Source organism: Drosophila santomea, chromosome 2L, assembly GCF_016746245.2.
Source record: "Drosophila santomea strain STO CAGO 1482 chromosome 2L, Prin_Dsan_1.1, whole genome shotgun sequence".
NCBI classification, from domain to species: Eukaryota; Metazoa; Arthropoda; class Insecta; order Diptera; family Drosophilidae; genus Drosophila; species Drosophila santomea.
Genome location: NC_053016.2, coordinates 24,535,487 through 24,556,546, shown reverse-complemented (window position 1 = coordinate 24,556,546; position 21,060 = coordinate 24,535,487). Strand labels below are relative to the sequence as shown.

Below are 21,060 nucleotides of genomic sequence, written 5' to 3'. Positions count from 1 at the left end.
CCGCGCACTGCTCTAGCTCTGTCACTGGAAGAGTGTCGCTTTGTGCTGGCCATAGCTCTCGTGGCCCTTGCAGCCACTCTGGTCCGTGCCACCAGAGATGGTTTTCTGCCAATTCATGTAGGGATACGCCTCGACTGGATAGATCGGCGGAGTTTTGTTCTGAGCGAACGTGTGCCCAACAGTCGACTGGCGTCGCCTGCGTGATCTTGGCAACTCTGTTGGCCACAAATGTGGTCCAGTTGCACGCAGGCTTTCGTAGCCAGGCTAAGACGATTGTGGAATCTGTCCAGCAGCGGATATCTGAACTGGCGGAGGGCATGTGCGGAAGGATTGCTGTCACCATTTCGGTTAACAGCACGGCACTACAGAGCTCTAGCCGAGGAAGTGAGACGGTTTTTACCGGGGCCACTCGTGTTTTGGCTGTAAGCAGGCGAGTCAGGATCTTTTGCCCCATCTCGACACTGATGTATATAGCCGCTCCATAGGCTCTCTGAGACGCGTCACGGAAACCGTGGTGCTCTATGATTACCTCAGGCTGGTACCAGATCCATCTCGGAACGCGGATCTGGTTGAGGTCGGAATACTCCTCTAAAATCGATTGCCACCGCTGACTCATTTCAGTGGGAAGCTTATCGTCCCAGCCTAAGTTCTGCAACCAAATCTCCTGCATGAACATTTTTGAACGGATTATGAACGGCGCGAGCCACCCGGCAGGATCGAACAACCTAGCGATTTGGGACAAAACTTCTCGCTTTGTATAGGAGGGTTCCACAACTATTTCGGGGGGAACGAAATAGAATTCGTCGGACCTTGCCCTCCACCGAATACCGAGCGTCTTGGCCGTGCTTTCGGCATCGATGTCGAGGAACTCGCTATGAAGGAGGTTTTCGACCGGGACGTCTTTAAGGACGCTTTTGTTGTTCGAGGTCCACTTTCTTAGCGGAAACCCGGAGGCACTTAGGGCTGCTTGCAACTCTCGAATCGAACTTCGGGCTTCGTTTACGGAATTCGCCCCTGCCAGAACGTCGTCGACGTACATGTGCTGCTGGATGATGCGGCTGGCATTTGGAAATGGCACTTGGATATCCTCTGCCAGCTGTTGCAAGACTCGAATGGCGTGGAAGGGGGCGCAGTTGACCCCGAAGGTAACTGTTTTTAGTTCAAAGTCTCGGACTTAACTACCGCGTGATGAGGAAGATGATACGAGGGAGAATTGTGAGTCGGCGGAACTTCTTTCATATGACCCAGATCCAGGTACTCCTGGATCACGCTGTCATATTGCTCTTTTAAGGGAAAGTCTCTTTTTAAACGATTTTCGTTTCTAAGAAACTGAGCTAACGCAATGGACCTTGAATATCCTAAATCGGATCCGGTATTCTCGGGGTCCCGGAACGGGACCGTCACCACGTACCTCCCGCTTGCGTCTTTTGTTGTTGTTTGGAGGAAGTTCCTTTCACAATAGGAGTCCGACTCTTTTACCATCTTTACTGGTAGATCCTCCACCTCCCAGAACTTGCTGAGAAGCGTGTCGAGCGAATCAGGGTCGCCTATTTGGTGCACCTAGGTCGTGAAGGATGCGACCCGTTTCGGCTTACCCTTGGAAATCGGCCCCGTTAGCACCCACCCGAAAATAGTTTCTTGGCCCAGGAGCGAGCCGCAAATATTTTGTCGGGTGCCATCCATCATTATGGATGGTAGAATGTCAGCCCCGATCAGTACATCAATTTGAGAGCTCTCAAAAAAGGTAGGATCTGCCCAGTGGAGTGCGGGCAGGTCCTTCAAAGAATTCCGAGGGATAGGATAGGAGGGCAGTTTGCCTGAGAGCTCCGGAAGGAGGTACGCTTCAGTGTCTAACTGTAGACCTGGCTTAGTAGGAGAGCGAATCCCGAAGTGACACAGCTTCGAGGATTTCGCGGAGACCGAATGATTTAACCCGGAGACTTGGGTCTGGGTGTTGCGGAATGGCAACTTGATGAGGTTGAACAGGCGTTCTGAAATGAACGTCGCCTCGGATCCCGAGTCGATCCCGAGGCGTGGCAACTTGCGCTGCGTCGATGTCTCTTGAGTCTGTATGCTAAATCGCAACTTTCTAGCTTTTGTAGTTCCTGAGATCACAGCGTTCATACGGACGGACAGACAGACGGACATGGTCATATCGACTCGGCTATTGGTCCTGATCAAGAATATACATACTTTATATGGTCGGAAACCCTTCCTTCTGCCTGTTACATACTTTTCAACGAATCTAGTATACCCTTTTACTCTACGAGTAACGGGTATAAAAATGAAAAAATATCAAATTATTTTTTGTGGTTATGGGCGGTTTGTGGGCGTTAGAGTGGGCGTGGCTTCTATGTCTCTGAAGTCTGTATGCTTAATCTCAACTTTCTAGCTTTTGTAGTTCCTGAGATCTCGACGTTCATACGGACGGACATGGCCAGATAGAATATATATACTTTATATGGTCGGAAACGCTTCCTTCTGCCTGTTACATACTATTCAATGAATCTAGTATACCCTAGGAAGAAGCTAGGAAGAAAAATTATTTCTTAAAGGATTTCTAGACAGATATGAACAAAGACGAGATTTCAACGAAGGCCGATTTTTCTGCACTTTATGAGTTTTGTAAGAGCCGTAGAAGAACTTGCCAAAGGAGATTCCCCTCCGAGATGGAAGTGATTTTATATGGGCAAGAAATAGGTCTAGATAGGCCAAACTATTTTAGATCATTAGATTTGCTGTATTCTCCGTGGAGAAACGTACAGGGGAAATCGAATTGGAGAAATTGTGTAGAGTTTTACTATGAGGTGGCTCTTAAAGCCAAATTCGAAAAATATAATGCTATAGATGGTTTAGAAGACTCTCTTAGAAGGGCCATAAGAAAAGATTACAGTTATTAAATATGCCAAGCTTTAATATTAGTACAGGGTTTATTAAATTAAATCGTTACAAAATGGTAATGGTAATGGTAATGGCTGCTTGATGCGCGGTGGGTGAGTGGCCTGGCGCGCTGAGTACTCAACTGCCGATATTCTTTCGGTGATCAGATGCCGATCTAACAAGGCCATGTGTTTACAGCTATTACTAATTTGTGAACGTCGTCTATTACGCTGAGATCTACGTAGCGCGGTTGCCGGCGGTTGCATGGCTGCCGGCGGAACTGCCTCCGAAGCAGCTGGAGAATATGGCGGGTTAGGAACAGGTTCGTCGATGGCTTCGTAAAACGGATCAGTTGGCTCATGGTCGTGTTCCTTGATTATATAAGTGCGGCGTTATATGCTGATGGAACAAGTATCTTGATTAGTTCAGGTTGATGTCTGCAGTCCGGTCAAATTTCTTTAGAAAGTTCGGACCATTTATCTGGAGAATACGTCTAATCAGGTTGTTCTCAATCAACAATTTGAAATCCTCCGATGTGAACGCCGTGCCATTATCTGAAAGAAGTTCGTCGGGCAAAGCCGAGTGTGGTAAACAGCAAAGTCCACGTGTTGCAGTGGCGACTGAAGCAATTATGTTAGAACATCAAGTTTTGGGAAAATTAGTTGTCGCATATGGAGTGATTTTCAGCTGATTATGATTTCCGTTGATGACCTTGACCCAGGCTTGAGTTTCCGTTCTAGTACTTGTCCAATCGAACCGTCGTTTCGTCAAGTCGTAAACATTTCGTCGCCGAGCTAAGACATTTATTTTCCGTTTAAATTTTTAACCTGCGGGCGTGGAAAACAAAAAAAAAGTTCAAAATGAAGAAAGCAAGTGAGTTTCCCACACCGCTAAAACGGTTCGCTGTTTAAATTTAATACTTGAAAATCGTTCCCTGGCGCAGTCATCAAGCAGCAGAAAATTCTAACTTAATTTTGTCGGACCTTACCCTATGCCAGCATGAAATATACCAACCTGCGAATCTACACCGAGAGAAATTTTTAAAATTGAGTGAAATTTATTTTGGTTAATATTTAAATACACACTGAGAGAAATTAAATAGAACCAGTTACAAAGAAAAGTCGTTAAATATTCAAATTATTCACCGAGAAAAATCATGGAAGCCGACTAAAGTTAAAACTTTGCTTCCAGTATACTTTGAATAGTGTTTACCGCCAGATTAATGCATCTAAAGGATACAACGGGAACAATTTGTTGAAAAAAAGTAATGAAATTTCTGAAGTTAACTATACATATTAATTATAGTCAAGCCCGTGAACCACTCTCTTACATTTTTCCGTTTACTTATTAAACAAACTGAATTGAGAACTAATTTATGGAACAATAACGTAAAGAAGAGCGAAAGAAAAAATACAATAAGGAAATTATAAGTAAATAGTATTAGAAGTATAGCCAATATATACATTGGCATATACATCTGATCCCAACACGAGGGAGATGGTGGCCGGCCGGTGGAAGCTCTCGTTCGCGAGACGAACACCGTCAAACTTGGCTCTTGCGGCGTCGCTCAGAGCTCGGATGAGTGTCCGGATCCTTAGGCTGGGGTCGATCTTCAGGACGACGTTGAGTCGTAAGGTGCTTGTTCGCGACCGGAGTGACACCGAGCAGACCTCGTCGTCTCCCAGCCGGGTGATGGGCAGCCGGAACGCAGCCGCCAACGACCGGTCGATGCTGCTCACCGGCATGCATGGGTCGATCATGGCCCCGGTCTCGAAGGTCTTCGAGCCCGTGTCCAGCACGACGATGGCTGTAGGCAGGATGGGGACAGCCTTCTGCTGCCCCGTTGCCACCGACGGAGACGCGACGAAGACCTTCGGACGCGGGCGATTGTTGGCGACTGGGGCTGGTGGCGGAGTGCGGGAAATCCGGACCGGACGAGGTGCAGCGGGATGACGCTCTCTGCGCGTCGGAGCTGGTAGCGCTGCCGGGGTCGGAGCGGGGAGGACCTCGTGCATGTGGAGTAGAGTGTGGTGGTCTCCTCCACACTTCTTGCATCCCTCTTGGCTGCGGCAGTCTCCTCCTGAGTGCTGATGGGCGAGGCAGTTCAAGCAGTACTTATTAATAAGTACTGCCCGAAGGCGCTTTTCAGCGCTCAGTTTGTGGAACCTCTTGCACTTCCGAAGAGGATGGATTCCAGAGCAGACTCGGCAGCGGTAGGATTTAATACCTCGAGTACGACTGCTCTCCAACGACTGGGTGGCACGAGGACGAGGAGCCATTATTGTAGGAAGTGAGTTAGTCTGCCAATAAAAGAAATAAAAAAGCTTAGTATGAGCCGACTACTATTTGGGCCCCGGAATGGGGGAAATGCCCTAATCCCTAGGAACGGAGGACTCTCTCGTCGATACCCGTGTAGGTGAACGCTCTCGAGAAGGAGACTCTATCTGTCGGGAAATCGCCCATCAGCTGTGTTTGGAGTCTCTTCTTGTAAATCGTGCAAATCTTACACGGATTGACCACAGCCTTCACCAGATTCTTGATTTTAGGAATCCAATACTTCGATCGGATCAGGCGTACGATCAATTGACTACCGCCATGAAGGGTAATCTGGTCAGTAAATTGGACGATGAGGCGCGACAGTCTACAGTCATAGGGGAGAATAATCGGATGACGTTCATCATATTGCAGGGTTTTGGAGGCAGTGAGACGGCCGCACGCCCTTAAAAGGCCGTGTTGGTCAATGAACGGGAACAAATTCACCAAAGGACTTGACACTGGAAGAGGCCTTTTCTCGGTCAGATGCTGAAGCTCTTGGCCATATGCTCTGCGCTGCGCAATGGAGGTCAGAGTTCGTTCTGCCTCTCGGATCTCTTCACTTGTAGGGCGTGAATTGGGCAAGAACGAACCTTTGCGGCAGCGTTTAAGGAAGCGTTGAACATAGACCAGAACTCGCAGGGACTTGTCCAATTTGGAGAAACGTTCGAGAAAGTCGATGGACGGGGCCTTGACAAAATGCACTTTGACCGCGCGCTGCTCTAGCTCTGTCACTGGAAGAGTGTCGCTTTGTGCTGGCCATAGCTCTCGTGGCCCTTGCAGCCACTCTGGTCCGTGCCACCAGAGATGGTTTTCTGCCAATTCATGTAGGGATACGCCTCGACTGGATAGATCGGCGGAGTTTTGTTCTGAGCGAACGTGTGCCCAACAGTCGACTGGCGTCGCCTGCGTGATCTTGGCAACTCTGTTGGCCACAAATGTGGTCCAGTTGCACGCAGGCTTTCGTAGCCAGGCTAAGACGATTGTGGAATCTGTCCAGCAGCGGATATCTGAACTGGCGGAGGGCATGTGCGGAAGGATTGCTGTCACCATTTCGGTTAACAGCACGGCACTACAGAGCTCTAGCCGAGGAAGTGAGACGGTTTTTACCGGGGCCACTCGTGTTTTGGCTGTAAGCAGGCGAGTCAGGATCTTTTGCCCCATCTCGACACTGATGTATATAGCCGCTCCATAGGCTCTCTGAGACGCGTCACGGAAACCGTGGTGCTCTATGATTACCTCAGGCTGGTACCAGATCCATCTCGGAACGCGGATCTGGTTGAGGTCGGAATACTCCTCTAAAATCGATTGCCACCGCTGACTCATTTCAGTGGGAAGCTTATCGTCCCAGCCTAAGTTCTGCAACCAAATCTCCTGCATGAACATTTTTGAACGGATTATGAACGGCGCGAGCCACCCGGCAGGATCGAACAACCTAGCGATTTGGGACAAAACTTCTCGCTTTGTATAGGAGGGTTCCACAACTATTTCGGGGGGAACGAAATAGAATTCGTCGGACCTTGCCCTCCACCGAATACCGAGCGTCTTGGCCGTGCTTTCGGCATCGATGTCGAGGAACTCGCTATGAAGGAGGTTTTCGACCGGGACGTCTTTAAGGACGCTTTTGTTGTTCGAGGTCCACTTTCTTAGCGGAAACCCGGAGGCACTTAGGGCTGCTTGCAACTCTCGAATCGAACTTCGGGCTTCGTTTACGGAATTCGCCCCTGCCAGAACGTCGTCGACGTACATGTGCTGCTGGATGATGCGGCTGGCATTTGGAAATGGCACTTGGATATCCTCTGCCAGCTGTTGCAAGACTCGAATGGCGTGGAAGGGGGCGCAGTTGACCCCGAAGGTAACTGTTTTTAGTTCAAAGTCTCGGACTTAACTACCGCGTGATGAGGAAGATGATACGAGGGAGAATTGTGAGTCGGCGGAACTTCTTTCATATGACCCAGATCCAGGTACTCCTGGATCACGCTGTCATATTGCTCTTTTAAGGGAAAGTCTCTTTTTAAACGATTTTCGTTTCTAAGAAACTGAGCTAACGCAATGGACCTTGAATATCCTAAATCGGATCCGGTATTCTCGGGGTCCCGGAACGGGACCGTCACCACGTACCTCCCGCTTGCGTCTTTTGTTGTTGTTTGGAGGAAGTTCCTTTCACAATAGGAGTCCGACTCTTTTACCATCTTTACTGGTAGATCCTCCACCTCCCAGAACTTGCTGAGAAGCGTGTCGAGCGAATCAGGGTCGCCTATTTGGTGCACCTAGGTCGTGAAGGATGCGACCCGTTTCGGCTTACCCTTGGAAATCGGCCCCGTTAGCACCCACCCGAAAATAGTTTCTTGGCCCAGGAGCGAGCCGCAAATATTTTGTCGGGTGCCATCCATCATTATGGATGGTAGAATGTCAGCCCCGATCAGTACATCAATTTGAGAGCTCTCAAAAAAGGTAGGATCTGCCCAGTGGAGTGCGGGCAGGTCCTTCAAAGAATTCCGAGGGATAGGATAGGAGGGCAGTTTGCCTGAGAGCTCCGGAAGGAGGTACGCTTCAGTGTCTAACTGTAGACCTGGCTTAGTAGGAGAGCGAATCCCGAAGTGACACAGCTTCGAGGATTTCGCGGAGACCGAATGATTTAACCCGGAGACTTGGGTCTGGGTGTTGCGGAATGGCAACTTGATGAGGTTGAACAGGCGTTCTGAAATGAACGTCGCCTCGGATCCCGAGTCGATTAAGGCTCGGGCTCGGTAGTTCGTCCCCAAATGGCACACGTCAATGATCGCTGTGCTCAGTAGGACGGCTGAAGTGCCGGACGCGAAAAAAGTTTGCACCGCTGAGGTGCTTGCCGATTCATTTCTGCTGGAGGGTCTCGGAGGTTGCTGTGTAGGGGGCGAGGTTGAGGAACTCGCATTTTCGGAATTTGGGGGGCTGCGATGCAGCAGCTTATGGTGCCTGGACTTACATGTAAAGCAGCTGTGTGTGCTTGTGCAGTCACGTAGCTGGTGACCTCTGGCAAAACAATTCAAACATAGCTGCTTCTTTTTTATATAGCCGGAGCGCGAGTCAACAGACATTTGAAGAAAACGGGGTCCCAATCTTACCGGATGGTTCTCCTTAGAACATAAGTCACACCCTTTCTGTTTGGTGCTGACCTTTGTCTCGAAGGATTGAAGCCTTTTTGGAACTGCCTGAGTCGGTTTCATATCTTCGATGGCTTCCAATGTCCGATACCTTTCGCTCAGGAAGGCATTCATTTCTTCCCAAGCTGGGATCTCGGATTTGGCAGTTAGCGACTGTTCCCATAAGGACAGGGTCTGCTTGGGCAGTTTGCTCGCGCAAAGGAAAACCAAGAGACAATCCCAGTTTTCTGTGGATACCTGGGAATGCGCTAGTGCTGTTAAACACCCCTGAATCGTGGATTGTAGCTCTTTTAGAGCATGACCAGATTCTTGCGAAATTGAACTCAAGTTAAAAAGGAGCTTGAGCTGGCTGTTGACTAAAAGTCGCTTGTTTTGGAACCGATCTCGAAGCGCCTCCCACACTGAAGCAAAACCATCATTCGTGAGAGGAGATTTCACCACGATGGCTTTTGCTTCGCCACTTGTTTTCGTAAGGAGATGGAATAGCTTCTCGACCGGAGTCAGCCTGGGGTTGTTTACGTAAATTGCCGTGAATAGGTCCCGGAAAGTGGGCCATCGGAGGTAGTCGCCAACGAAGACTTCCGTGTCGCATGGAGGTAAGCGGCAGCCGGACGAAATTAGCGGCTGAGAGGGTGCTTGCGCGACTTGAGGCGTTGCTCTGTCGATTGTTTCGCCACTTGTGCTGCACATGACTCGTATACTGAGTAGCAGTAGTCATATTTGGCCTGGAGAATAGGCACTGTGTCGAGGGATCCTTTTTGGGCCATTAGGTCAGAGCATGTTTCGTACTCTCTTTCCACTTTGTCCCATAAGGCTCGCACCTGTTGCAGACGGACTTGTAACGTGTGTAGGGACGGAGAGGCTTGATCAGGAGTGTTGATCTTCGCTTCGAAAAGGCTTACGCGATCGCTGACGGCGATGAATTTATGCAACGCTGCGGTTGCGGGCGTTGGCTGCTCAGAGGATGCCATTTTCTTTGTGGTAGAGCGTGTGACGCGGAGGAAATCAGTCCCGACAGCGGAGGGACTCTCGGATTTTCTCGATAGAGAAGACTCACTAGACGCTCGCGTCACTGGTCGGGAAATGACAATCCTAGGAGTTGTCTTCGAACTGGTCGATGGCAAAACCTTTGCTTTCGGAGTGGGAGCCGCGGTTTTGACCCTGGGACTAACGGACTTCGGTGCTCCCTACCGCGAGTGGATAGCGGAGATTGCGGGTTGAACTTTTGTTCTTTTCCAGGTGCGGGTGTCTTTTTCTTGTCTCCCTCTAGGGGCATGCTCAGCTATGCCCTAGGAGAAGGAAGTCAAGAAGGCCTGCACGCCGCAAAAAAATGTGGAATTGAAAAAGAACCAGACACAGAGGGCACCCAAATCTGGATGGACAAAGAATCCCGTCGGAATTCGGGAGAAAGTTGCAATTGGGATCTGGAGATTGGAGCACGAATGGAAAAAAAATCCCACTTTTTGTGAAATAAGGCCCCAATAGATCTTCAATCAACTGGAAAAAGCTTAAATGAAGCACAATATAGCTAAGATTCAGTGTGAAAAATAGCTAGGAGGATTCACAAAAAAACAGCTAGAGTGAAGTCCACAAGAAGATATAGCTATATTGGAGTCTAGAAAAACAATAGCTCAAATTTATAAAAAAAGCTATGAATTGCAATTTCTAGAAAAATAGCTAAAAAAATAGCTTCCAGCTGGAGTCTGGATAATAGCCAATGATTTATAAAAAATCCCTACCGACTGGAAATAGCTACCCGATTTAGGACCACAACGAAAAATCGCGACAAACGGATGCGAAACATAAACACCAAAAAAAAACCAACAAACACGCCAAAAAGCCAAGTTGGGAGGATGATAATTTTGGGTGGAAATGATAAATAATTATTTTAATTTAGGAACCAGAAATAGGAGCCAGAAATAGCTTGTAAAAAATTATTATTTGGCTTAAATAATTATTAAATAATCGGGTCAGTTTTTTCTTAAATTTTGTCGTCGGACTTATTTATTTTATTTTATGTTTCGATTCTAGGGTATTCTCTCGTCGCTATGCGCCGGTTTTTATTTATATATATATATATTTTATTTTATATTATTTGTGTATTAAATTGGTTAAATCTATGGAGTGATTCTTATATATGTATGTAGATGTAAATTTTATTGGAATATATGTATGTCAAATTTTACTTAATGTATGGATATGTATATTTATGGGTATGTATAATTTTATGTGTATGTAAAATTTTGCTGAATATATGTATATGTATGTATATTTGATTTAATTTAGTTGAATTTGTGGTTTGTATTTTTTATTGAGGCAAAAAACAGCAGTTTAGCAGCGGACGATAATAGTGAATTTTGGACAGTGTTTTAAAAAATGTATATGCGCTTGGATACCAGCGGATCACCGTGAGACTAATTAGGGGGTATTGGCAAAGTGCTTATTTATGCACTTAAAAAAAAGAAGTAATCACGGTGGCTGGGCGCATGTACTTATATATTTTCACTTAATTTTCACTTTTCAGTTGATGCGGATGGACGGAACGAATAAACGCCGTTGGAAAAACGAAAATGGCGACCACGGACGGAATAGGATTTAAAGCCGTACTTATCTTGATTTTTCCGCAAGGAGCGCCGATAGGATCAGGATGTGTCGCGGACGAAGGACCATGAAGTGGAGTGGGCGGAATTTATCCAAGATAATTATTGACTTCTGGGGAATTAAATGCACGGGATCGAGTTCACTTTTGAACTTTATTCGAACACTTGTAAATTAAGACTAACTAACTAACATTGGAAATACCGCGGGACCGCGGAGTGGTGAATACCTTGCGGGAAGGAGGGAGAGCGAGAGGAGAGAAGGAGAGCGCGAGCAGCGGTGCTTGCGAGCCGTGGAGGAGTTTTGAGTACAAGCATTGGCCGCTTACAATGCCGCTCAACTGTTTGCGCCCTTCTGGCGTGAACAATCATCTTAGCGTCTACTTAATTATAGCTCTACCTTATTTTTAAAAATTTTCTATTTTCTTAAACTTACGTAAATCTTTATTTAATACTTTACGCTGAATTTATTTACACTTATTATGTTGTTCTTTAAAGGTCCTATGCACATTGTTATTAGTTTTTAGTCCCAAAAGTAAAAAAAGAAATGAATATATAAAATGTATATATTGAACTGGCTAATGTTTCTCCGGACATAGGTCACAAAAACGGGCCACCAGAGCCAAGCTCTTAAGGAAAGTGGTCACAGGTAGGGTAGGGCAATCTGCGGGCACAATAACACCCGTGTTTCGCTAGCAACAAATTTCACATTCTTTTCCTGCATTTCTGAATCGTTTTCTTCCGAATATACTTATTTGCTTCCTCCGATTTTTGTACCTCATTTTTGTCGCAAGCACGATCAATTCTCAATCTTATTCATTATTGTCTGTACCGAAAAGGTGACCATCAACGCCAACGTGCTAAAGCTGGATTCTAAAGCGTGCACAGGCCAGTGCAGGTTTCCATGCCTTTCTCTTAAACTTTCCGTTTTAGTTTCATACTTCCAAATTTTTTGTGTTAGAAAATAGTTGTGGAGTCCACGTCAAGTTGATATAAGTATTACCGACTGGCCGTAATTAAGACGTATCCCAGAAATGTTCCTAAGTGTAGAAAACAGATAGGTGGATTGTTCTGAGGAAAACACAGTAATTGTAACTGCAGTTTGGTTTCTGTCTCAGTTTATTCTTCTTTCTTGATCTAACTAAGCCCTATCTTGGAAAAAAAAAAAAAAAAAATCATCAATGTAACATGACGGAAAATACTGGAAATACTCGTGAGGGATGCCATATCCTCAAATAGTTGACGATTTTCTTCTTCTTTACTATTCTGCTAAAAGAAGATAGATTTTCTTAAAGGTTGGAATACTCGTGTTGGAAGAGTGCACGGTACAAGACTTCATTCAAATATCGATTGGTTTCTTTTTAATATAGTCTAACAAATGGAATATCTTTTTTTAAGAAGACTCTTGTGCGCTTTTTTGAGAAATTTAAGCCGAAAATAATAGACAAGCCCTATGACAGGAGAAATTCCACCAAAGTTTTCAGTTTTTTAATATCTTATTTCGCACATTATCGTTTCTCTTGTTATATTTCGTTTATTCTCCCTATCTTGAAGCTTGGGATTTTACTTAAGTATGATGGGGTTAGACAGATCACCAACTAGGCAATCCACTAGTGTCTCATGTGTAAAGCAGAGATCATTACACCAAACTCGTACATAACTGCATGCCAGCATGAATTTCACAGGAAATCATTTCAAAAAAAGTGAGAACTGTCCGATGTGTAAACTAGCCTGTAGACCCCCAATCGGACAAACCGAAAGGGTAGGACGAGAAACTCGTAGCAAATATAAGAATCATCCACCCACTATGCAACCCACTGGCAACGTATCAGAAAAAATGGCGGAGTTGATACAAAATTCTATCACCACGATTTCGGTGATTGAATAATGGCCATTTCTAGTCCTGCGGTAGTTGATACTGCAAGTGAAGTGCCCGCTCATCAACCCAGCGCCTATGAGAGGCATTATTCAACAGCGCCGAATCCCGGTCTTTCGCCGGACAAAGTAGTCCACATACTGAATGGATGGAAAATAAAATATTCCGGAGTAGGGGTGTCAGTTGACAATTTTATATACAGAGTCGAGGCCCTTACGAAGCAGACTTTGAATGGTAATTTCAACTTATTATGTAGGAATATCAGCGTGTTATTTGAGGGCAAGGCATATGAGTTCTTTTGGCGCTGTCATAAAGCCCATGGTAAAATCCTTTGGAGAGCTTTTGTACAGCTCTACGACTCCAATTTCGTCAGAGTCGCGACGATGGTGATATAAAGGAATTAATTAGGAACATAAAACAAAAACCAAATGAGAACTTTGATAGTTTCTATGACACTATATCGAAGCTAGTTGATCAGCTAGAGCATCCGTGGACGGCTAACAAACTTGTCCGGGTGCTTAAAAGTAATCTTCGTCCCGAAATTCTGAATATCGATGTTAGAACAGTATCGGACTTAAGGAAGATCTGTAAGCGACGCCAGGCATTTTTGGCTGACGGCAAAAGTGGTTATACGAAGGTCACTCTGCTTAAACGTGAGATATCCCAGGACAGTCAGGAGCTGGAAGATGAGGTGGGTTCAGCATTCGAAAGTAAGCACGACGTAGAAGCTTGAAATTGCCGAGTCGAAGGACACCGCTACCAAGAATGTCTATCCGAAAGACGAGTTTTTGTTACGGGTGCGGCGCAGCAAACAGTAAGTTAGGCGGAGTGCCGGTGTTAGTGAAATTATTTGAAGAGGGTGACCAGAGCCCTATCGCATTAGTCTCGAAGAAACTCAATAACGCTCGACGTAATTACACAGTCTGAGCAGGAATGTTTGGCTGCATTAGTAGCTCTCAAGAACTTTAGAGCCTACGTGTAAGGACTTTCATTCAAAATTATAGCCGATCACGCTTCTCGTAAATAGTAATGCCCAAACATGACTTAAATTCACGATTAGCGCGATGGGCATTGATGGGCGATGAAAAGATTTAATTTTGAGATTGAACATCGCAAGGGTTTACGAGAAGGCTTGATTGTTGATTTAGATTCCGAATTCTTCAAGTCTGACGAGTACACAAAACTGGTATAGAAAGTAAAGGGAAATACAGAAAATTTTCCTGATCTTAAAGTAGAAAACGGGTTTCTATACAGAAGACCTGAGCACCTGACCGGAGCAAATATACGATGAATATGCTTGGAAACTTTGGGTCCCCAAAGGATTAGTTTCGGAAATCCTTTCTTGCGCGCATGTCAGTCCTTTGGTGGCATACACAAAACGATAGAAAAAACAAGAGAGAACGCTATAGTCGAGTTCCCCGACTATCTGATACCCGTTACTCAGCTAGTGAAAGTGCGAAGGAGAGTCTTCAACACTGACAGTTTTTGGCGGTTTGTGGGCGTTAGAGTGGGCGTGGCAAAAAGTGTTTTTTCAAATCGATAGAAATTTACAAGACTAATAAAAAAATGAAAAAACATCAAAACATTTTTTAAAAGTGTGGGCGTGGCAGCTTTGGGCGGTTTGTGGGCGTTAGAGTGGGCGTGGCAAAAAGTTTTTTGACAAGTCGATAGAAATTTATAACACCAATACATAAATGAAAAAATATCAAAGCATTTTTCAAAAGTGTGGGCGTGGCAGCTTTGGGCGGTTTTTGGGCGTTAGAGTGGGCGTGGCAGCATGATTCGATAAACTTGCGCTGCGTCTATGTCCCTGGAGTCTATATGCTTTATCTTAACTTTCTAACTTTTGTAGTTCCTGAGATCTCGTTCATACGGACAGACAGACGGGCAGACGGACAGACGGACATGGCCAAATCGATCGATTTGATCCTGATCAAGAATATATATACTTTATATGGTCGAAAACGCTTCCTTCTGCCTGTTACATACTTTTCAACGAATCTAGTATATCCATTTACTCTACGAGTAACGGGTATAATAAGACGTTACTATTTCTGGCCTGGTCTTGTTTCTGACGTTACGGCCGTTATTAGCGCTTGTGAGGTTTGTAAGAGTACTAAAGCACTTAATTTCATGTCAGCGAACCGTCTCGTCCTAAGTGGCAACCCCAGATGTCCGTGATCAAGGCCGATGAGCAGCTTCGGCACCACGTTGCTGTAAGGCTTCATCGGCAGACGCGCATCCCTGTGCACGCCCTGGACATCTCGTCGGCTCAATGTCTGCATCGGCAAACTCAAACTCGAAACGGCATAAACGTTTTTCAATACATGGCGAGTGGGCTTTCCAACTCCACTTATCTTCAGACTCACCACGTTGGTAGGCTCTCTGGTTGCCTTACCTCCAAACCATTGGATATTTAGCTGACGACGCTCTCCTTGCACTCCAAGATCCCTTCGTAGCTCGTCATCGATCATCGTGACGGAGGATCCCTCATCTAGGAGCGCATACGTATCCACCTTTCGCCCCGCTCCGTACAGCGTAACCGGCAGTATACGGAACAGTAGACGGCCTCCTTCGGCGTCAACGCAGCTCAAATTCCTCTGCATGGGCGCTCCCGCTTCACGCGGAGCTCCTCTCTCCAGGCTGTTGCTGGGAACGGCTGGCTGCCGGTTCCTCTCCTGGTCCCTGTGACCATCTCGTAGCGAAGGCCTCCTGGCCGGGCTGCGTCTGGAAACTGCTGGCTGCTGGTTCCCTTCGTGGCGTCTGAAGCCACCTCGCTGCAGCGGCCTTGGCTCCTCGTCCGCACCATGTAGCAGACGGTGATGCTCCCTTCGGCATCCATTAATCTGGCACTCACCTTGCGTATAGCAGGATCTAGCCGTGTGCCCGCTTCGCAGGCAATTGAAGCAGAGCCGATGCCTCTTCACATTGCTCCACCTTTCCTGTGGCGAAGCTCCAATAAATTCTCTGCAGTTCAATATTCCATGCTGTCCTCCACAGATGGGACAACCTCCATGCCGATCATCCTGTTGATCGCATTCATTATGGTCGACGCTTGCATGTAGAAGTCGACGCCTCGGCTCCTTTCCCTCGACGTCCAAAACCGTGCACACCACGTTTGCGTACTCCTGTAGCCACGCGCTGAAGTGGACTACAGTGGGAAAGGGCGCAATCGTTGCAGCATGCCTGGCCCAGTCCACTCGCTTGCTCGTTGGCAGCTTGGCCACAAGCTCCTCCATGAGGGTTGGGTTCCCCAGGTGCTGCTCCGCCTTCGCTGACTGCAAGATGGCCGCGAGGTTACTCACTCGGGTTGCGAAGTGCTCCGAAATTGGCTGCACCTCTCGCACGTTGTTGAGCTGACTGCGTATAAGCTGCTCCGGTCGGCCGAACCTAAAGCGCAGCTGCTCCATCACGGCGCTGACATTCCCTGGATAAATCAAGAGCGCCTTCACTGCCTCGCGCGCTTCATCCTTCAGCGCCTTCAACAACCTCTGGTTGTTCTCCAGGTCCGTGCAGTTGTACGCTCGGGTCGTCTCCACGAACGCACAGCTGAAGATCGGCCACTCCTCGGGCTGCCCTCCAAATATAGGCAAGTCCGGAAGCTTCCTTGGCCCATATGCTCCCTGGATTCCACTCGGCGTCGTCGCGGCGTAGGATCTGACAAGTGGCGATGCTGTTGCCGCATTGTGGATGCTCACGCCCGGTAGCACGAGTCCATGCGCTGGCTGCGCAGTGCCTGTTGCACACAGTGGCTCCACAAAATAGTTGCTAGTCGTTAGCAATGGCGGTCCACTCGAAGATGGCGGCAGCGTGCAGGCCGCACCGCTCGCACCGTCACCGTTGTATGGCACCGACCCGACCCCGTTATGAAAGGCCTCTCCGTTAGATGTGGGTATTGGCTGGCCGCTCCAAAATGGCGGCCGCCCCGACGCTCCACTGTTGGCGCCAACTGCGCTTGGGCCAACTGCGATTGGCGCGCAATTGGCGGTGCTCACACTTTCCAGGGATCTAGCCTTCTCCAGCTCCCTCTCCAACGCTGCGATCCTCTCCATGAGTTCCAACGCGAGGGGCTGGTTCACCTCCGGTACTGAACTCGCAGCTGTGACAGCAGTACTTCTAAGTTGAGAAGCTACTGTAGTCACCGTAGTGGCCGGGCAAGGAATCGACGCCGCCGTGATGTTCACCCGCGTCCGAGTTCCTGATCCACTACTGGCTGGCTGCTGACTCACTGTTGTTATAGGGGTGGCTTCCCCTCCGTTCAGCCGGGCACTCTTCCTGGGGGAATGCTGCATCTTCCCCAGCTCCTAAATGGCGGCGCCTCTGCGCGTCCAAAATGGCGTCTCTGACGCCTCGAGCCGCTGGCTGCGGCCACGGATGCTTGGCGCTCCTTGCGCCTTCTGACCGCTGGCTGCGGTCTCCACAAATGACGCTTCTTGCGTCTCCTTGTCGCTGGCTGCGACCCGTTCGTACCGGCGTTCGACGCTGGCTGCGTCCCTCTATGTCGCTGACTGCGACGCCACTGTCGCTGGCTGCGACTCCTCTGCTGGTACGTAGCGCTGGCTGCGCTCACACAAATCCTCCTCGCTGGCCGTCTAAACCGTCACTCCAGCTCCGGCAACTCTCTAGCTGGCCGTCTAAACCGTCATTCCAGCGCAAGTTGCCCCTGCAGTCGCCCTAGGACTGCGAATAAAAGGCTGTCGTCGTGCTTCACATGGAGTTGCCTTAAACGGCTACCCCACGCATTGGTTCCCGAAAGAAAGGGCAGACTAATCCGTGGTAGTAGAACACGTTTTATTCTGGAAGAATTCAATGTTTCACAATTGCAACTAACTTAACTTATTAGCTCACCGCAGTGTGTCCTCCAACTCTTACACGACAATGAAAAGCTAAATTTTCCCGGCAATTTACAATGGCGAAAAACAATGTTCCCAGACACATATGGGCTTACAAATCCTTCCACATTCGGACTTCTCAAAAATACTAACTAGCCTATCGATAACAATATTCGATCCGCGACATCGATGTTGCTGTTGCTAGCATTTCCCCATAGCTGGCAGCCGTAAGTCCAGATTGGTTTTAGCACTGAGTTGAAGAGCAGCACCTTGAAGTCCAAACTGAGTGGTGAACGGGAGTTGATAAGCCAATGAAGGCTGTTGGCCTTCAGTTTCAAGTGAGTTCTCTTGGCTTCGATGTGTCGGCGCCAAGTTAGTCTTCTATCGAGGTGTACTCCCAGATACGTCACTTCGTTTGCTGTTGGAAGTGCGACGTTGTTCAGCGTGAGCGGTGGACAATCTTGCCTGTTTAGGGTGAAAGTTACTTGCTTGCATTTTTGTTCGTTTACCTTTATACGCCAGTCGGATAACCACTTCTCCACGTCGACCAGGTAGATGGCTAGCTGAGATGATGCTTTGATTTGGCATCTGGAGCGGCTGAGAATAGCTGTGTCATCCGCAAATGTTGAAACTGTCAGGTTGCTGCTTGTAGGGATGTCTGCTGTGAATAGGACGTATAGTTTTGGGCCTAGTACGCTGCCTTGTGGGACATCGGATATCGCAGTGTTGCACCTCACTACAAACTTCCTGTTGTAGAGGTACGATTCTAGCAGTTTATGAGTGTTGTTTGGAAGCGTTGTTTTGATTTTGTACATCAGACCGTCAAGCCAAACTCTGTCGAATGCCTGCGAAACATCTAGAAATATCGCAGAGCATTATTCCCGTTTTTCAAATGCGTACCTCTGATGTTATGCGGTTAACTTGCTCAATAGTTCCGTGTTTTTCACGAAAGCCAAATCGGTGTGCTGGTATTGTGTTGTGCGTGTTCAGGAATGGAGTAATAGTCAGAGACAGTAGGCATTTTTCGAAAAGTTTCGATAAGCAGGATAGAAGGCTTATTGGTCTGTACGACGATGGAACAGTGTGATCTTTTACCGGCTTTGGTATCATTATTATTGTTGACTTTTTCCAAATGTGCTTGCTCTATTTTTGTCGCTTCGAGCCCAACCACCTGTGTGAGTGAGCCAAGAGTTGGGTGAGCTTTCCACAGTGAGTTTTTTGTACTGGATGTTGATAATTTTTCAATATAAGTACGTTGGGCAAGCTCTTCTTCTTGCTTTAAAGCTTTTGTAAGTTTGCGTGTGGCGTCTTTAACTTTTGTTTTGCCGACGGTGATCTGGAGGACTGCCATTCTCGCCGTAGGCCCCGTTTTTCGAGAACAAGTTGTTCGATTTGCAGGCTGGTCTTTTTGTGATTTGTAATTTTGCTTACTGTTTGCGGCGTTGAGCAGCGAGCTGCAGCAACGATGATTGACTCCAGTGAGTTAACAAAACTATCAATGTCAGCTTTAGCTTCAAGAGGTGAGTTAAGCTCAATGTGTGAGCTTATGTATTTTTTTTATTTGAGCCAGTTGGTTTTTTCTGAAGTCAACTTATAAGAGAGGTTTGCTGGTTCTGGGTGTCGGAGCAGATTTATTGGGAGGGGCAAGTGGTCAGATGATAGGTCTGGGAGAAACTCGGCGCCTATTAAATTACGGGGAATGTTTTTGGTGACTGCGAAATCAATTAGATCAGGTAGTTTTTTGGGGTCAGTAGGCCAGTACCAAGTGAGGATCTGGTTGCTGTAGGGAAGAAAACTTCTGGGTTGTTTTTGGGGGGTATTTTTGTGATCGGTGCGTTTTGTGAGCGTACTGTGGCTACGCGCTGGTTAATGCGGCTGTGTGATTGCCTCCACAGTTGCCACACTTTTTTCTGCTTGAGTCTTCTTTGGGTGCACTGCAGCTGGCTTTGTCGTGGAGCTCACCACAGACTACGCACACTGGGCGCAGCTTACAGTAAGACTTTGTATGGCCGTATTCTTGGCAGTTCATAAATTTTATCAGATTGTGATTACGTTTGTGAGGTTCTTCTACATTGATTATACGATGTAGTAAAAATTGGAGTTTGTAGATTGGATGCACATCGTTTCTTTTCGGCATCTTTGCTTCTGGTGCAAGTTCCACCTTGAAGAGTGGTTGCGGCTGTCTATTTTTGTTTAAGATGTTGAAGACGGATTTTGCGGTAAATCCTTTATCCTGTAGCGCCAGTTTTATTTCTTCTGGTTATACATCAGGCTCTATGCCCTTTAGTACGATTTGCAGACCCTTGCAGCTTTTTAGCTGGTATATGTCATAGCTTTTTTTTCTTCGTCCAAATACTTTGTTAAGGATCTAAAGTGTGGTTCAGACTTGATCTGAACTTTAGTTTCGCAGCTTTCGTTGTGTTTGTATGTGTTGAGCGGGCAGTCGGCATCGGTGTTATTGAGGTTGTCGCGACAATTGAAGAGTTTGTGCTTGCTGTTACAGCTAAGTTCTGTTCGCTTTGCTTGTTGTAAGCAGATTTTGTTGGTAGGGGAGACGAAGAGCAAGATTGTTCTTTGACGTTCGCTGTAAGCAAGTGTTCGTTTGGCGGGTTGGGAGTTGCCGATCGCGGGCGGTCGGATTGCGTCGGCTCGATAGATAGTAGCGACGGCGACGGGGAGCAAGAGCTTTCACTGTCGGGTGTTAAGAGAGAAGGATCAGCTGTCGGGATGGGGGTGATTGACCGCTCGCGGTTTGATTCCGCAGAGACGACGGAAAAGTAAGCGTTGTTGCGTTGCAAAGAGAGCCGTCGCTCATCTTGCTGATGTTGACGCTGCGCGCGAGCTTCGTTTTCACTCATAGTTTTTGGTTAGTTTATTTATATTTGTAATTAGTTAATTTATGATTAAAAACGAGGTTCCGATCTCCTCTATTTCTCGGAAGCTGAACAGGTGCCAATCAAATTACACAGTGACTGAAAAGAAGTGTTTAGCAGCCGTGTTGGCAATAAAAAAAATACAGGGCATATGTGGAGCGTCAAGAATTTAGCATTATCACGGACCACGCTTCTTAAAAATGGCTTTTGTCCCAGAGAGACCTAAGTTCCCGTCTGGCCCGCTGGTCCCTAAAATTACAAGAGTTTAAGTTTAAAATAAGCTATAGAAAAGGCAGTCAGGAGGTGGTGCCAGGCGCCCTGTCAAGGACCTTTACAGACCTTTTGAAGTAACAAGTTTAGTGGATGCCAAGATTAGTGGAGGCCAAAGAATTCAGGGGAATAGAGTATGAAAATTTAAAGTCAGCTGACTCTTCAGGAACACCAAGATTTTTAGCAACGGGTACTTGTATCATCGCGTGGAACGCGCTGCAGACGAAAAGGTTGGAGATGAGTCTTGCTAGAAACTCTGGCTCCCCAAAGAATTTG

At 47.1% G+C, this 21,060-nt stretch overlaps 2 protein-coding genes across 3 annotated transcripts in view; both read right to left on the bottom strand.

Annotated features, from left to right (window-relative positions):
• Positions 1-4,197: 4,197 nt before the first annotated feature.
• The window catches only part of LOC120457262, a 46,033-nt gene continuing 29,170 nt past the window's right edge, over positions 4,198-21,060 (bottom strand). For both annotated transcript variants that reach the window (XM_039644690.1, XM_039644680.1), the window contains one exon: positions 4,198-5,180. In XM_039644690.1, the coding sequence (XP_039500624.1) occupies positions 4,305-5,159 (855 nt within the window). In that variant the 5' untranslated portion in view covers positions 5,160-5,180 and the 3' untranslated portion in view covers positions 4,198-4,304. The remainder of the gene's footprint in view (positions 5,181-21,060) is intronic.
• On the bottom strand, positions 5,260-8,450 carry LOC122756499. The gene is made up of 4 exons (XM_044006318.1): positions 8,298-8,450; positions 7,528-8,075; positions 7,148-7,419; positions 5,260-7,052 (listed from the first exon to the last, which is right to left on the bottom strand). The coding sequence occupies exons 1-4, from the start codon at positions 8,448-8,450 to the stop codon at positions 5,260-5,262; spliced, it is 2,766 nt and encodes a 921-aa protein (XP_043862253.1).

Coding starts and splice junctions, on each gene's coding strand:
- LOC122756499 (XM_044006318.1), bottom strand. CDS start 8,450: ATGAATGCCTTCCTGAGCGAAAGGTATCGGACATTGGAAGCCATCGAA. Junction 8,076..8,297: donor GTTCTAAGGAGAACCATCCG/GTAAGATTGGGA, acceptor CCCCCTACACAG/CAACCTCCGAGACCCTCCAG. Junction 7,053..7,147: donor CCAGGAGTACCTGGATCTGG/GTCATATGAAAG, acceptor AACTAAAAACAG/TTACCTTCGGGGTCAACTGC.